Genomic DNA, 17,184 nt, shown 5'->3' with positions numbered 1-17,184 from the left:
TAAGAGAGAAAGGAAACTGGAAAAGATTACATTTAAATCAAACACCAATACAGAGATGATCAGGAGAAAACAAAATGTGTCCTGCAATCTTACAAACTCATTGTAAAAGATAGTATTTAGATTAATTCCTCTCTTTAATTTTTCCTTCACTCCCAAAGACTGTGTTTGTTTTTCTGTATAGGCATGAAGACTATTTTCTTCACATACAGAAGTGATCAGATTTGCCCTCTGCAAGAGCTATTGCCACAACAGAAATCCTCTAATGGGTTGAGAAAGCTCAGTATTTCCCATTACTTTCCATTCTAACTAGACATACATTTTTCAAAGTTTTGAAGTCTACAATTAAATAAAAGATTATTTTGAAGCACTGATGGCCAAAACGATGGAAGGTTTTGGTCTAAGACTTTAAAAAAAAAAAAAAAAGAAAAACCACACAAAAATTCTTCTTTGGCTTTGTAGTACAATAAAACATATATTTTTTTATTAAAACTTTCAGAATGTGGAGGACTTTGGAAAAGACATTTTAGATAAATAGCCTGAGGTTTAAGCCTTTCTGAAGCAAAAGTTCTCAAAATCTGAAGCCAGGAAATTGGAAAAGATTATATTAGTAATAACACTAGGTTCATACTGGTAAAACTAGACTCATAGAAGTCATGAGTGGCAGCAGTGAATGTTCTAACAAACTTTTAGTGACCTTTTGGTGAAATATGCAACTGCAAAGGCTAGGAATTTGCAATTTTTATCCAAAGGAAGAAAGGACTTAGAATCTTCTCAGAATTCCAAGGAAAGCATTTAAAACTCCAAGTAGAAGGCAGTGAAATCAGCTAAGACAATCTGGAGCACCACTGGTGAGAAGATTAGCTATTACAACCTTCTCAGGCAACTGAGGGCATAGGCAAAATATTTGTGAATTTGGATTTAAACATCTGAATTCTGCCCAAGTCCTAGATGAGCATACGTCCTGTGGTGCAGCGAGGCTGTAGTGTTGAGAAGCCTCATGCAGGAGTTAAGACTTTCGGGTAGCTGACCTGCTAAATAGAAAACTATGAGAGAAAATGGAAATTATGCCCATACTAAAATGGAAAAAATAAAGAGATGGCATTGTCATGTAGTTAGCATCTAGTCACATAGGATGCATGTGCCAAAGAAGGAGGAAATTTAATGTCTCCTGAGTTCAAGTCCAATGTTACAAACACAATTACAAGGTAAAGAACTCAATTCCTGCATAAATAATTGCAGGTAATGGGTGTATTTTTCCCCTTTGACGCAAGTGATACATCAGTTTCTATTTGACGAATTCACTTATCCAAAAAAGTGCCATACTGAAAACACAAATGGAACTCAGTTACTTTTTTACTGAATCTGTAGTGTTACAGTAGGAAGAATTACTTTCCAGCAACAAAATACATTTATTTACTGAAGTCTCAGACTTCATCTTACTCATGTGCTCAACTTTACTCCCAAAAGCACAGTGACTCAATGGTTCCTCTGTTTACAGGCTCAGATTTAAAGGAATAAGAAAAGACATTTGTGTTGTATTTGTTAAACGTGTTTCATTATGTGCTGTTGTTACTTCTACGCACAGGAAATCCCTTGTGTTAGATACCCTTACATTCACACTGAGGATCAGTTCATGCCCTCCTGGGATGAAACCCAACAGAAGGGACTAACAGAAAGATCTTGGCAAGTCACAAAGTCCTTTTCAGGCTCTTCAGGGGTCAGGCAGAAACTGCAGACTCGCCACCCCCCACCCCACCCCCCAGCGACATGCTGGGACACTTGCTCGGTCAGAGACAAGGATAATCTTATTTTACAGTTATCCCTCTATTACTGTATAAACAAACACAGTTAATCTGAAAGAGTGTAGCTGCTGCAAAAGGACCTTAGATGAGGTTTAATTTCCTCAAGATATATTTTCAAATAGAACACCAAAGCAAACTATGCATTTCCATTCGTGGCATTACTGCTCTAGAACCCAAGAAGATAAACCAGTGCCAATACAATGGCAAGACTTTATCCATACACAGCCAACCCAAAACTCTAAAAACTTATGCCCCCTGTAAGAGAACGTTGCAGAGAAAAACTGTATCCCTCAGCCACCCTTTTATTACAACGTCCTTTACTCTATCCTGATCTTAACAGGTATGACCTGCCGTTCTGCTCACCAACTTTTGTTCATCTCTAAACCTGAAAATTGCCATACTTTCCTAGTACAAAGATCAACTAACATGCAGCTCTGTTCTGGGAAAACTGCTAAGGCTCCTTCCATCTACCCCCCACCTCTCTGCCAAATTGCGGATGCCTGCGCTGGGGTCTGGCTCACACTGCTGCCCACCTTCAGAAAGCAAAGTTAACACCACTTCCACCAGCCCCACATGGTATTATTTTAGATGAATACAACTATCTAAAACAGTTAGAAATTAAGAGTTCATTCAGCTTGATTTGTTCACAACGCATGTTAAATCAGAAATGCTTTGACTGTAGGCCCTTTAAAATGGGAGTCTGCACCACCACTTATTTAGCAAGGCATCTATGTATTACCTAGTGATAATGTCATATGACTTGAAATGGTAATGAGCACTTCAAAAATGCGAATCAATAAATTATCGGAGACTCCTAAGAAATAGGTAAATAACACCCACAGGATTCCATTCTCCCATCTCCTAGAAATATTTCAGATATTTCCTGACATGCTTCTTAAAAGCTGTGTTTTTGGCAGATGCCCTAGTGCTGTACAGATATTCTCGTGAACATGGGAGTTATTTAGAAATTTACTTTTAATTATCAGAGGAATCAACAACTGCAATACTATACTAGAAGCATGACTATAAACTCTAAATTAAGAAATGACGACCACGCTACTAGAATGGGCTGTAGTAGAACAGAGAGCTCAGCAAAGAGGCAACCGTGGAAACGTTTGGGAAACTGAAGGGTAACAAGATGTTGTGCCTTGCAATTCCTGGGTTTAGTTATTCGCTTCCTACCCCACTTCTGAACTAAAAAGCAAAACTCTCTTGCTGTCTTTCCAAGTGTCTTAGCCCATTTCTGCCCAGACCAGAGACCCTGCTGCTAGTGGCAGCAGGACACTACTGCTGATGGTCTATGGAAAAGGAGACTGTTACTGTAATTCTTGCCCCACCAGTGAAAACTTCTTAGTACCTTCCAAAGTAGGTTTCCAATTCCTCTGCCATCTTCAGGCATCTGTGCTTGTGGATCTCTTATTTCCAGTTTTGTGGGGTATTGGTTTAGTGGTTTTTTTATTGTTCAATCCCACCTCTGAGAAGCCCCTCACTTACAAAGCTTTGCAGCACTGGCCAGGCCCACATAGAGTAGCAGGTGAAATGACTTGCAGGATACAGACTTCAGTAAATTTCTCATTGCTTTCTCCCTCCCTGCATGTGTCTATTGCACCTCTGAGCCCACGGAGATGTTAAACAAGTAATTCTGGGAGGACATGAACTGAAGAACTTTGGTTTCCCACAGACTTATACTGAGGCTGATAATGAGCTGTAATTGAAACTTTTCTCATTACCAAGACATTTATATGGTCTCTCAACCATGTGAATCACCATTTAATAAGAGGCAAGTTCATGTTACAGCCTTTGGGACATTTACAGGATCTCTCAGCCCTACCAGCTGCCTATTTTCGTGAAATAGCTTAATTATATTTGAGATAGATTTGGGTGAAACTGCCCAACAGCTTCAAAAGTTATTGGAGAAGTAAAGGAGACACAGCCAAGCATGATCACATAAAGGCCTGTTTCCATAGGAACCTAGAGGGAAAACAGCAATACAATTTGTGAAAAATTTCATTGCAGAGTCACTTTTATTGAAATTTTAAAAATATCTGAGCAGCTTTAAATCACGTGCTGTAACACACACGAAATCTCTCCCGCCTTCCCCCATCCAGCACCCTGTCTGCAGACCCTGGCCTTCGCACAGCCCACTCCCCCATATCCCACAGGCACAAAAGCGATGCCTCTTGAAGTCCGGAGGTTGCTCTGCCTGCATTTTGTCAAGCTCCCCTTCAGACGGAAACTATTTTTTTAGGCAAGGCAGGCTTCTGAGGAAGGCATGCCAACTGCTACACTCCGCTGCTCACACACGTTAGGCACACAACAGGAGGAATCACAGGGCTGGCCCCCAGGAGGGGCAGGTCACAGTGTCACCCGCGGAGCCAGGGACCCCACAGCCCGGCCCGCGCGGGGCACCGGGGCCTGCAGGCATTGCGCTTTGGCCATGACAGTCACTTGGGGTTTAAGGCCAAGGAGCAGCCAGCAACCGAGTGAGCATCTGGCAGGTGATGGTAAGTAGGTTTTCTAGAAAAACCTGCCAGCCCCGCCCTGTTACACCCCCCTCAGGTGCAGCGCCCGCCTGAGCCATCTGCCCGAGGTGGCTGCAGCAACCAGCACGGAGAGCTGCGCCCCTGCCCCGCGCAATGAACTGCAGCGGGCGACCTCCGAACGGGGCACCGCGCTGCCAGCGCCCATCACGCGGAGATCCTCCCTCGCAATCAGCGGCTGTCGCTTGTTCTCCTGGCCGCAACTCGAAGCTCGCCAGCCGCTGGGGCCTTCCCTGCCGTGGGCAGAACTACTGGGCCACCGCATCCCCCCTCCTCTTCACCTCGGCCGGCCTGCGGAGCTCCAGCAGCAGGACACCGAGGGCTGCAGCCGGCGTGCGCCCGGGGGCTGCGGTGGGGCAGGGGGCTCAGCGGCCCGGAGCAGGGGGAGGCCGGGGAGCCGGCGTCGGACGGCCGGGGCTGCCCGCGCCATCTTGCCCCCAGGCGCCCCCTCTCGGCTGGGGCCGGGACGGGGGTCGCGGGTGTCCTCGGCTGCCCGCCGGGCGCCTCCACCGCCCCGGCCCGGGCCGCTCTCCGCCTTCTGCCGGCCGTGCCAGGCAGCCTCTCTCTCGGCCTTCACTACCGGGTCAGGCGAGGCGGGAGCGGCGAGGCAGCGCCCGCCTCGCTCCGGCACCGACAGCGACAGCCCTCCTCCTCCTCCTCGCCATCCTCCTCCTCCCCCTCCTCCCCCCGCCGCGGCCGTCCCTCCCTCCCGCCCGCCCTCCCCGCTGCCAGTTTCTCTACAACTAGTACATCCAGGCACAGGCAGGGTCCCGGCCGCTGCGGCTGCCATGGATATCAGCTAAAGCCGGCCGGAGAGGGCAGAGAGGCGCTCCCCGACCCAGCTGCCGAGCCCCGCGGGGCCGCCGCGCCCTCCCTCCCGCCGGCCGGCAGCAGCCGCCGCCGCTCCCCGCCCGCCCCCAGCCTGCCCCGGAGGAGCCCGGCTGCCCCGGGGAGGGGGGGGAAGAGAGGGAGGGAGGGAAGAAGCACGGCGTACAGGGAGGGAGTCGGGCAGAGCATCCCCACGGCAATGTCCAAGGGCTTGAAGAAGAAAAGCCACTGGACGAGCCGAGTCCACGAGATTGTGATCGTGAGGAACCCGGAGGGGCAGCTGGGCTTCGAGCTGAAGGGGGGCGCCGAGAACGGGCAGTTCCCCTACCTGGGGGAGGTGAAGCCCGGCAAGGTGGCCTATGAGGGCGGCAGCAAGTTAGTGCCGGAGGAGCTCCTGCTGGAGGTGAACGAGACCCCCGTGGCCGGGCTTACCATCAGGGATGTGCTGGCCGTGATCAAGCACTGCAAGGACCCCATCCGGCTCAAGTGCGTCAAGCAAGGTAAGGCGGGGACGGGCGCCCCCCTCCGCCCCCCCCCCCCCCCCAGGGGGCTGGGGCCTGTGTTGGGGGAGTGGGGGGCAGCAACTTTGTTGCTGCAGTTTGACTTTCCCCCCCTCCCCGCCGGAGCCGCCCCCTGCCCGCCGGCGGGGGAAGGATGCGAGCGGCGCTGCGCGGTACCCGCAGCCGGGCGAATTAAATGTGCGTCAGTGACAGCGCTTCGCCATGCGGCGGGAGGGGCGGGGGGGGCCGCGCCGCCGGGCAGCACCCCCGGCACCCCCGGCACCCCCCGGCCGCCTCCCGCCGCGCCGACCCCGGCCGCCTCTCCGGCGGCTGCTGCTGTCGCTGCCGGGGGACCGGGGGGGCGGCCGGGCACGGCTGCGGAGCGGGGCTTGCCCTTGGTTGTGCTTCGCTCCGGGCGCCGCGGCTTGGGGACGGGGGCTTGCCGCTGCGCGCCCGGCCCCCGCGGGCGGTGAGGGCGGCTGTAGCAGTGCGTAAGTGTCATTAGCGGAAAAGTCATTCATTTGATCCCTGCTGACAACGATCGCTAATCCTAGGGAAACGGGGAGCTGAGGAGAAGCGGGAGGGAGAGGCAGGAAGAAACTTTTGGGAGAGGACGGGCTACTTTTGCCTCTCCTCTGTTCCTCGTTTGTTTTTCCAGCACCGTAATAGGTACAGTGCGTTTCCAGGAAAGCCAGCGGAGACGCCACGGATGCCGTTTACATGTCTGTCTGTGTCCTCTGTAAACTGCTGAGCTGGGCTGCCTGCAGCAGAAAGGCTTTCTGCTACCCAACCCCCCCCCCCCCCCCCCCCCCCCCCCCCGCCTTTCTGAAGCGAGGAGCGGTGGGCTGCGCCGGGGAGCCGGGCCCCGGGTGCCCCTCGGGCACGGAGGTGCCGGGCGCCCAGGGCTGAAGCACGGCTCCCCGCCGGGCAGCATCGGCCCCGGGAAACCTGGGCATTTCTGCCCGGTGAGGGTGTTAGGTGCCGTGCATCAGCGGTGCTTCTGCTCTGGAACTACAGCCGGCAGCTCAGAGGGCACGGAGGAGAGTTCCTCTGGCATTTGGTATAATTCTGTAATTGACCTGCCTGATTGTAACTGGCGGCTTACTGTTTCAAGTGTCATTCGTGCTACTTCTGGATGCTCGAAGGGTATTGCCAGTTGTTAGTTTGTCCTGACACGCGAGAATCAGTAGACAGAGTTTGACTTTCACACAGGCCTTCAGAATGTACTTTACGATGCTGTCAGTTATCTACATGAGGTCAAACCTCGAAATGCTGATTTGATCGGGGATTTTTCTATTTGTCCTTTTGGGTAAGTTGTGCAATACGTTGTAGATTGAATCTGGATAGCCAGGCAATGCAGGGAGACACAATACTTTGTGATAAGTGAAGATTAGAAAGGAGTGTAATGGATTCTGTCTTGCAGTATAGTGTCATCTCTGGGCAGCCAAACTCCAGGAAACCTGCTCTGTAGTTTCTTTATTTTTATTCATAATTCTAGTGTGAGTGGTCTTACTGTGACAGGATTCAAAAAGAAGCAGCAGTGGAAGCGTCAAGAAGATAAGGGTACGTTGTTTGTTAAGCTATTTAAATTTTTATTTATTTTTTCCCCCCAGAAATCCTATAGATGCTTTACAGTAATGCCAGTTTCAGGTTATGTTCATTTACTATGTGAGACAGTCTCTGTCCCACCTCGACAATGTTTTTCTACTGTATCTCTTTAAGTCAAAGCAATCACCGGTGATTCATTAATGTGTGCACCCTTAATAAGGATATCTGTCATGTGTGAATTAGGGACATTAGTCAGGCTTTTAGTCTGTGGATTACTGCAGGTTTCTTGAATGAGACAGAGAGGATGAATTCTAAATTCTGCCTAGTTTATATCTCTCTGAGGAGTTTCACTTCAGTATGTTAACACACTACACTTTTGATGCTCAAAAGATCCTCAAAGCACTGGTCAGATGACTGCTTTTTTGGAAGGGACAGTTCTGCATAGATTCTTGGACTCAGAGAGTCTTCCTGGCTGGAATGATCTTTCTTGTGCTGTGGCATCCTTTACTTCTCCAAAGGGAGAGGCCACCTGCATCCAATTTCCTTTTTTTACAAAAAAGTCAATGGTTTGTGTATTTTATCACCTGACTAATCCTTCAGTGTAATTCAGTCTAATCTCTGCACCCCTTGGTTACAAAGCACAGACAGCAGGCATCTACGTTACAGTAACAGATTACTATTCCCTAACAGTACTTTGCAGCAGTGTGTAGGAGAGAAAAAGCTGGGCAATAAAATCTTTCTATGTTTTTGTAACTTTTGTTCTCTTTTTAATTGTAAAACACCTTTAGTGGGCTGGAACAAGGTTAATGACTCCATTATCATTGTTTCCGCATAATTTATCAATGATAACTCTGTAAATTAGAATAGCATGACCTTGAATGCACCATGTGACTGTAGTTGCTTCTTCAGTGCTGCCTAGGAATGAAGTCAGAGAGAATTGTGGAGGTAGGACACGACTATTTATAATTCGATGCTGAAGAGACTCTGAGTATTTCTCTTGTTTGAAAGTTTTGATAACTCAGCAGTGAAAATTCACTTGTAGATTAAATCAGGGAATGGCTGATTCAGTTTACAGGAATTAGCTTAGCTTTTTTGAAGTACAGAAAATAAAGGTGCTTTCATGATTTTCCGTTACATTGTGCTTGATTAAACACCCTCCTCTTTGCAATAATGAAATACTTCATCTTTTATCATGTTGCAAGGTAAAATATTTATTTTTAAAAAGTCCAATGGAATATTGCTGTTTTATGTAAGCTGAACGTCTTAAGCTAAAAATACTAACTTTGGAAAAAAAAAATCATACAATGTGGGAGTTGCTGTATATTATCAGGAGGAGTAATCATGAGAATCTAATTAGCAGTTCCACAATATGATCTGACGTAGAACTGTCCTAAGTATGACACCCAATAAATGAGGATTTCATGCAGGAAATTATTGCCTGGTTTTGCATGGGGAGAAAAGATTGTAAGAAGCTATTATTATTACTACTACTACTATTATTATGTTGATCTGAATTGTAAGAGTTCACAGAGAATGGAGACTGTTTCCTGTTTGGGGTTTTTTTGTTAGTTTTGTTGTTGTTTGTTTTTTTTTTTTTTTTTTTGGTGAGCCACTTAACTGTGCTACTGTTGGCAGAATCCGAGAGATTCTCTTGAAACACATAGGGTGAAATCTTGGCCCAGATGAAGTCAATGGCAAAGCTGGCCTTGATGTCAAATGAAGAAGGCAGGATTTCCTCTGTAAAGTCCTATGCTTTTTTGAATATATACCCTTTCCATGGGAGAACTTTGTAAAGCAGTCAAAGTACTTGGGCATATTTGTAAATGTTATGCATTGTGACCTTCACTCTGGTGAAGAAAGAAGCCTGACTGTTTCTGAGAGAAATACTTCTGAATTTCACATGTGATTGTTTTTACATGCAGAACAGTTTAGATTAAGTACTATCATCTTCCCACAGATGCACAGATGCGTAGTTGTAAAAAGTAGCGATGTGTTAAGGAAAGGCATCCTAATTTGGATAAGCAGTCACACGGGGAAGAGTCATGTGAGGAGCAATGTTGTCTGCAGTTCCACTCTCTGTTCATCACTGCTGTCTCAGATCCACACTATCTTTCTGCAGTAATTCCCATCAGTAGGTGATGATGTGCAGGGCCATGATGTGCACAGACTCCAGTACAGCTTTGCTTTTAGTTTGAAGGGTTGCAGGAACATCCCACTCAGTCATACTGCATAAACCAGGATCTTTATTCTTTTCATAGAGTTATAAACTTCCACGGATGCCCTCTGCAGAATCCCAATGAACAGTATGAAAACATGGATTTCAGAACTCGGGAGCGCTGCAGCGGATTTTGTCCTGCTGCCTGACACACTTCTTCCTCCAGGAAAATGATTTGGACATACTAAGTAACCAGGTCATCTGACTAACTGAGCAATTTAATTTACTTTTGGAAGTATTTAGTGGTATGACCATATGAAATATGAATAACATTGATACTTTATATTGACACTTTCTAATGTCACTGATTGGACTCTTAAGTCATCTGACTTTGAACTTCAACCCACGATGCTTTAGTTCCTTATGCAAAAAGGCAATTAGTACAGTAATGTAAGGAGAGACTTAAAACCAGATTTACTTTCTGAGTCTAATCATTTAGTGGACAGTAAGCATACGCTATAGTGTTTTGCCGACTATAGATGGACTTGGGCATATCTGCAAGTGCTTTCCCAGTCAGGAGAAGATTTGGACCCTTGTTAGGATGGATACAAGAGTCACCAAGTATGGGCAGACTGCAGGCCTGCATCCTCTGCATCCTATTCCTGGTAGTGGAGACAGTGGTTTCCCAGCCAAGAGTAAAAGGGCAGGACAGGCCTGTCCTGGCACCCAGTGATTTGTGGCTCAGGGTTTTAGTAGCCTTCTAGTGGGTTTGTTGTTGGTTGTTTTTTTTTCCTTAATGAGTTCATCCATGAGTTTTGCAATTAAAACCTAGCTTGCAGTTAACTTTTTTTCTTTAAAAATCTGTGACAAGCCTTTCAACAGAGAAGTACAGGAATGTGTTGGTTTTCCACAGTTTTTCCCTGCACACGTAAATACCATGTCAGCTAGTTAAAATGTTACCATTTTCATACGGACTTTTTCATACACATATTCTTATGATAGTTATATTTTAAGAAATTTCTTTGGTTATTTAAGTTCATCAATAATTCTCTTCTACGTTCATTGAAATACACTGTGCACAGATGTCTTTTTGTGGTTTTTCTTCCTGGGTATCATTATATACTATCTTCTAAGATGTGGATGTTGGATAAAATTTTCTTCACCAATATAAAGAACAATATTTTACAGTAGGAAGCTGCATGATTTTCCTGAACAAAAAAAATATCACAAGGGTCTTGCAAAAACCAAACCCAAAGAATTATGAAAACCTGCATGGTTGCACTTGTGGTATGTAATGAAAAGATGGTCTTTGACAATCAATTGTACTTCAGACCTACTCCTTTTTCCTAACTTGTGCTCCTTAGAATCTTACCAACTCTAGAAATTAAATTCAGAGTTCTCTTTTTTGCCATTACTTTATGTCATTCATATGCTTGTCCATCTTAATTTAAAGACCATTGAAGCTGACTTCTGACTCATGTAGCTAGTGATTTATTCTTCAGCTCTTCCAGAGAGATTGTGATGTTTCACGTCAGGAACTCTGTGTGTTCACTGGCAGTAGAATTATATTAATCAGTCTTATTCCTTCTCTGGGAATTACAAATGTGCCATTAAAGGACGGGGCCATGACTTTGTTAGTGCATCATTTCCTTGAAGAAATGAAATAATTGAGTGCTCTGCTTAGTTCTGTTGAATTGCATATGGTAAAGTTCATCTCACACTAACACTTGCCCATCTGTTGATACTGTTGACATCAAAGGAAGGTACTGGTATGAGGGGGTGAAACTGCGTCTGACTTACTGTATGCATCTTGTAACCTCACCTGCATTAATTCAGCATTTCATGAAATACATGGATTCTGAGCTTTTGCTTTCAGTGTTCCTGATCTTCTCCTTGCTCCTTATAGATGAGAAGCTCCTTTTATGACATGAAAGAATTGATAAATTATTCATCTACATTTTTTTGTGTACAAGAAGTGGTGTATGCATGGAAAATGTGCTCCTTCAGAAGGGATTTATGTGAGGAGGTGGTCATAACTGTGATTTAGAAAGGGTGATGGAGAGGAAAGTGCTGCAGTAGTTGTAGAAGCAGATGTTTCTTGTTCTTCTCATCATAGTGGTATAAACAAAAAAAGGGAAACTTTTTGCTGGAGAGCATCAAGCCAAGGGTCAAAGGACATAGTGCTATTGCTTGAGTATGTTAATGTTCTGGAAGTATTTTTTTTTTTTCTTCCATACATACAATACATCTTTATGAATATATGAGTATACATAGACATCTATTTTTTTTTGAGTTATGTGTAGGACTTTTTACGTTGAGAGTGTGTAAGACTGTGTAATATTGCTATGCAATAATATATAGTGATATGTATGGGCTACAGTACTAACCTAGAATATTTTTCATACGAGTTTTGAAGCCTATGTATATGTATCTGATAGTTACGATGAACCTTTTCACTCTGGTGGCCAAGCAATGTGCAGTATGGCACAGTATTCTGCAGCGGGAAGTAAAATGATGGTAAACTTTAGAATGTTTGCCTGCCCAAGCAGGCGTAGTCTGTAGCGCAGAGTTTGAAGGTATTGATTTCTTTTGTTGCTGAATGTCATTGCAATGCTGGCTTTAACTGAATTTTCTAAAATCAGGGGGGCTGTGATCCCGACAGCCTCTCTTCAGCACACCTAATTTGTTACAAACCAGCTTTCTTTCAGCCTTATGGAAATCTATCCAGTAAAAAGGAGTAATAGTTTTGCTGGCCATTTCTATAGCTTTCTGACTGTAGGCTGAAGCTACCATAATGGAAAATAGGATGGCAGATAGAAGGAAGAGAAAAGAAAGGGAGTGAAAGTCTTTACTAAAAATGAATATTATTTAGTGTTCCTAAACTGGACAGAAATCCTTATTGGTAATTGATAATCTCTAAAACAGTACTTACGATTTGAATGTTCTTTTAACATTAGCCTAAAATGTCTTATTTATTGAAACCTATCCATAATTTGGAAACCTCACTAGAATCTCAGTTGACGAAAGGCTGTTGTTTGTGTGTATCTGCCCTGTATTTACCCTTTTTACAGTGTGTAAATGAACCACAAACGCATTATTTCTGAACTCTCGGTCAGCGCATACAGAGTGCTAGGATCCAGAGAGTTTAATCAAAAGGTATGTTGCTGTCAACACAGCACTTCCAGGTGTCTTCTCATTCATATATTGTTATGATTAGCGATATATGAATAATGCTGTTTCACTCTGCTTATCAGCTTCAGACGTTTCTCCTGCACGTCTTTGATTATTTCCACAATGCAGGAAGTCCAGAAAAAGGAAAGTAAGACAAGGAACAAAACAGAGATAGTAAAATGTGGGAAAGAAAGCCCCAGGAAAAAAAATCAGACATTAATAAACAAAATCATTAATAAACTAAAATATTACCAATTTTAGTAATCACATGTTGTGTCATATTCAAGAGAGACTGTACAGCCCTGGGGGAGATTCTCCAGTGCAGCCAAAAGTCAGCACAGGGAATGTGCATTTCTTAGGTCTGTCTTAGTTCCTCAAAATATGTAGAAATCATAGAATCATTTAGGTTGGAAAAGACCTTTAAGATCATCAAGTCCAACCGTTAACCCAGGACTGCCAAGCCTACCACTAAACCATGTCCTGAAGTGCCACATCTACATGTCTTTTAAACACCTCCAGGGATGGTGACAACCACCTCCCTGGGCAGTCTGTTGCAATGGTTGACAGCCCTTTCAGGGAAGAAATTTTTCTTGATATCCAATCTTTACCTCCCCTGGTGCAACTTGAGGCCATTGCCTCTTGTCCAATTTCTTGTCACCTGGGAGAAGAGACCGACCCCCAGCTGCCTACAGCCTCCTGTCAGGGAGCTGCAGAGAGCAGTAAGGTCCCCCCTGAGCCCCCTCCTCTCCAGGCTGAACAGCCCCAGGTCCCCCAGCTGCTCCTCACCAGACTTGTGCCCCAGACCCTTCACCAGCTGCGTTGCCCCTCTCGGGACACGCTGCAGCCCCTCAACGTCCCTCCTGAAGTGAGGGGCCCAAAGCTGAACCCCGTGTTCGAGGTGCGGCCTCACCAGTGCCCAGTGCGGGGGGACGGTCACTGCCCTGGCCCTGCTGGCCACACTGTTTCAGATGCCAGCCAGGACGCTGCTGGCCTTCTGGCCCCCCGGGCACACGGCTGGCTCCTGCCCAGGGCTGTCACCCAGCCCCCCAGGCCCTTCCCACCAGGCAGTTCCCAGCCCCCTGCCCCAGCCCGTCGCGCTGCGCGGGGCTGGTGTGACCCAGGGGCAGGACCCGGCACTGAGCCCTGTTGAACCTCCTACAAGTGGCCTCGGCCCATCGGCCCGGCCTGCCCAGCCCCCTCTGCAGAGCCCCCTGCCCTCCCGCAGGTCAGCACTGCCCCCAGCTCGGTGTCACCTGCAAACCGACTGAGGGTGCACTCGGTCCCCTCGTCCAGATCGTTGATGAAGACATTAAACAGGGCTGGCCCCAGCACGGAGCCCTGAGCAGCACCTGTGACCGGCCGCCAGCAGGATGTAACCCCGTTCCCCACCGCTCTGGGCTCGGCCATCCAGCCAGCTTCTGACCCAGCACACAGTGCACCCGCCTGAGCCATGAGCAGCCAGATTCTCCAGGAGAATGCTGGGCTGCAGCTGGCTCTCCACAATACCCACAGTTGACTTACTGCCATGAAGAAACCAGAATTTCTTCTTTAGCTGAAATCGTAAGTTGTTCTTAATGTATCTGTGTTTCTATCCCAAGTTATCATCAAAGTAGGGCGAAATAATGGTGCCCCCTGAGAAGTGGGGGAGAAACACATATTTGTGTTGGCTGACACCTGTTTGTGTAGGATGACTTCCGTACGTGTGTGACAATCCTAGAGAAGTGGAGATTTACCAGGTAGTGTTTAGTTACCATCACCCCAGAACTGCATTCAGGGTCCCTTGCTGCTGAGGAGGCACCTTGTCCTCCCTGGCTCCCTTTCTGCACCCTCGTTCTCTGGTACCAAAACAGCTGTGGTGTCACTGACCCTCGGAAGTAGTGTTGGCCTACAAATGCCATGTAACTTCTGTGCCTTTCCTTTCCGACCTCTGATCTTGGGAAACAAGGGTTACAGTTCAGGTGTTCAAGACCATGTGAAAATGGAATTAAAAACCGAGCACGCATGTGTTTTATGGTTTGCAGACAAAACAGGATGGCTATGTCCACTACCAGGAAAAATCCATAGGTGAAATAATGCCTTTTTACATTTCTGTATCACATTTTTTTCTGACTCTCCTGACTCATCCTTGGTTCAGATCAGTGTACTTGGCGGAGTTCCCCCTGTACCTTTTCTTCCTTACAGACCATGGAGCCCTACCTGCTGCCAGTGTCCTTTCTCACCTGATCTGCAGCTTTTCTGCTATTTGAGCATCTTTGTTCAGGGCTTCCCATGACCATGAAATTCACCTTGACCCTTTCAAGTAGTGCATCTTTCAGGTCTGACATTAGTACCAACTAGTTTATTCTGCCAGTGAGGTACTTTTACCTCTATGCTTGAATTTACTTCAGAAAGTGTGCAGAAACTTGTTTTGGCCCAGAATTTTGGCATTCCATGATTCCAGATCATTCCTGTTCTGATGGGAGCAAGCCTGGTATAACAATCTCCCATTGTCCCTGGTCTGGGAGATATGTGACACAGCCTTGACAACATATGGTAGACTCTATAGCCAGTGATGGCAGTCATTTCATTGAATATCCAGAATTATTGAATTGTTCACAGAGTCCCCAGATTATTACACTGGGGGCCAGGATTTTACTTTGGAAGTCTGTTAGGTCAGGCTCGGAGGAAAAAATTGAGGTCACTCACTCTGCAGAGTTATAGCGTGTTTGTTTTTTTAAAAAAAACTCAGATTAGATTAAATACTCCGTCCTCGGTATGCAGAAAAGAAGGAAAAAAATCAAAGTATTTTTTACAGTTATAGTAGTGCTGATAGATTCGCTATAAATAGCAGAACCAACTGGAAAATAATAGTAGGAACATAATGAGAAAAATTTTCTACAGTGTATACTAGCAAGTAAATTGTCTAGCTGTGTTAATGTAACATCATTATTCCAGAGTGGAAATCCTTCCTGGAAACAGGTAACAGTTGCCTTTTATTACTTATCTATTTGATCTTGTTATCTTCAAATCTCACATTGTCCTTGCCTTTATCAGAATGAAATGTGGCATATGATTTGTTAAATTGCACATTTTATGGTGGTTTTTTTTAATAAAAATATTCTTCCAGCTTTGTTTTCTTCATGGCAATCATTAATTAATCTGCATGTTTCTGCTAAAATATATTTATTTCATAAAACTACACCTAACTCGTGCTACAGAAGCTGAAAGGAAACAAAATTAGGGCATCAGTGTCATTCCAGGACATCCATTTCACATGTAAGATCTTACAACACACACATTTTTTGTTTGCTTGGTTTTAAACTCAGATTGAAAACTGAGGGATGGTACTATTTTTACAGTGTATGAGTTACACTGCTTAGTTTCTAATGTGTTGCATTCACAGTGGCTTGTTCTTTAACTGGTATGAAATGAAATGGCTGGTTTAGTTTCTGTTGTTTACTTGCTAAGTCCTTCTTTGTGCTAAACCTGCATTAATAAATGTCACGTAAGCCTTTCTTACGCTTCCAGAATGGTATGTTAGTATAAACAAGGATTGATCCCATTATATTTTAATTCTCTGCCCTTGCATTTTTATAAGAACAGCATTTTATATTTAAAATAGTTGTAGAAGGCTGTTGCAAACATAAGGTGCTCCCAGCACTGAAGTGCTGTCCGGGGGGAGTGAGAAAGGCAGCTCAGCTCTTGTAGCAGATTGAGGCAGGAGGTGAACACTTCAATTTAAACTATAGTGCACTTTGGTTAGGTAAAGTGTAATTATCCCCTCAAACTACCTGCACAGCCACTATGCCATTCTTCGGTAAAACTCTCCTTGCAGCTCAGATCCGCTGAGATGCCTGCTCTGCACTTGACAGTACTGGGTGGTGAGCTCATTATATTGACAGTGATTGTTTTTGCTGGTATGTCTGATTTCTCTTTCCATGTGGGTTTCTTAGGTCTGCCTGTTGTCTGATGCATAAAGTCTGAAACCTTTTGGTGAGAGAAACTGCCTTCTTGTTATAGCAACTAGCATGACAATTGGGAGTCTTTGTTTTCTATGGCAACGTAAGGAAGTATTCACATTAAGTTCAGAGTTAGCCGTAATGACTTTCTTGGTAATAGTTATTGAAAGTATTGTGTATCATAGCATAGGATCTGTAACTCAAATTGACAATATTTCAGTCTTGGTGATAGAGCTGTAAAGTGGATACAAGTTGAGCAAGATGATTTAAGAGAAACTACCTAGTTACGATGAACGTGGAGCTTCTGGTGTTGCTAGCCCTGGTCTGTTCTCTCGTGGTCTTTCCATTACAGCTACTGTCAGAGAAGCCTGTTCAGAAATCCTTAGCTATTCCATCTACAGAAAAGAAAAACTAAATTACTTGGGAAATTTATTCTCATCTGCTCCATTTACTTGTGGAAGAACATTTTCCCCCTATAAACTTCTAGAAGAATTACTGGAATTTCTGATAAGCCAGTAAAAAGAGTTTTTTTCAACAGTCACTCTTATTTGGTAATTTTCCAGTAAAAATAGCATAAAAGATTTCAGGAAAAGGATGCATCACAGGACTGGAGGTTTTGTTGGGAAAATAAAGTAAAATCAAGATGTTGGGTTTTCTTAATTAAAATTAAAAGTCACTGAGATATTAATTAAAAGGTCTGGA

General features: G+C 45.1%; 1 protein-coding gene across 11 annotated transcripts in view; it reads left to right on the top strand.

Annotated features, from left to right (window-relative positions):
- The first annotated feature begins 5,075 nt into the window (after positions 1-5,075).
- MAGI2 (membrane associated guanylate kinase, WW and PDZ domain containing 2) overlaps positions 5,076-17,184 on the top strand; it is a 755,758-nt gene continuing 743,649 nt past the window's right edge. For all 11 annotated transcript variants that reach the window (XM_027795434.2, XM_027795431.2, XM_027795430.2 and 8 more), the window contains exon 1: positions 5,076-5,670. In XM_027795434.2, coding sequence (XP_027651235.1) covers positions 5,370-5,670 — 301 coding nt within the window. In that variant the 5' untranslated portion in view covers positions 5,076-5,369. The remainder of the gene's footprint in view (positions 5,671-17,184) is intronic.

The sequence above is a fragment of the Falco peregrinus genome, chromosome 6 (genome assembly GCF_023634155.1).
Source record: "Falco peregrinus isolate bFalPer1 chromosome 6, bFalPer1.pri, whole genome shotgun sequence".
In the NCBI taxonomy this organism is placed as follows: domain Eukaryota; kingdom Metazoa; phylum Chordata; class Aves; order Falconiformes; family Falconidae; genus Falco; species Falco peregrinus.
The sequence above is the reverse complement of the archived record's forward strand: the minus strand, read 5'-3'. Positions and strand labels throughout refer to the sequence as shown.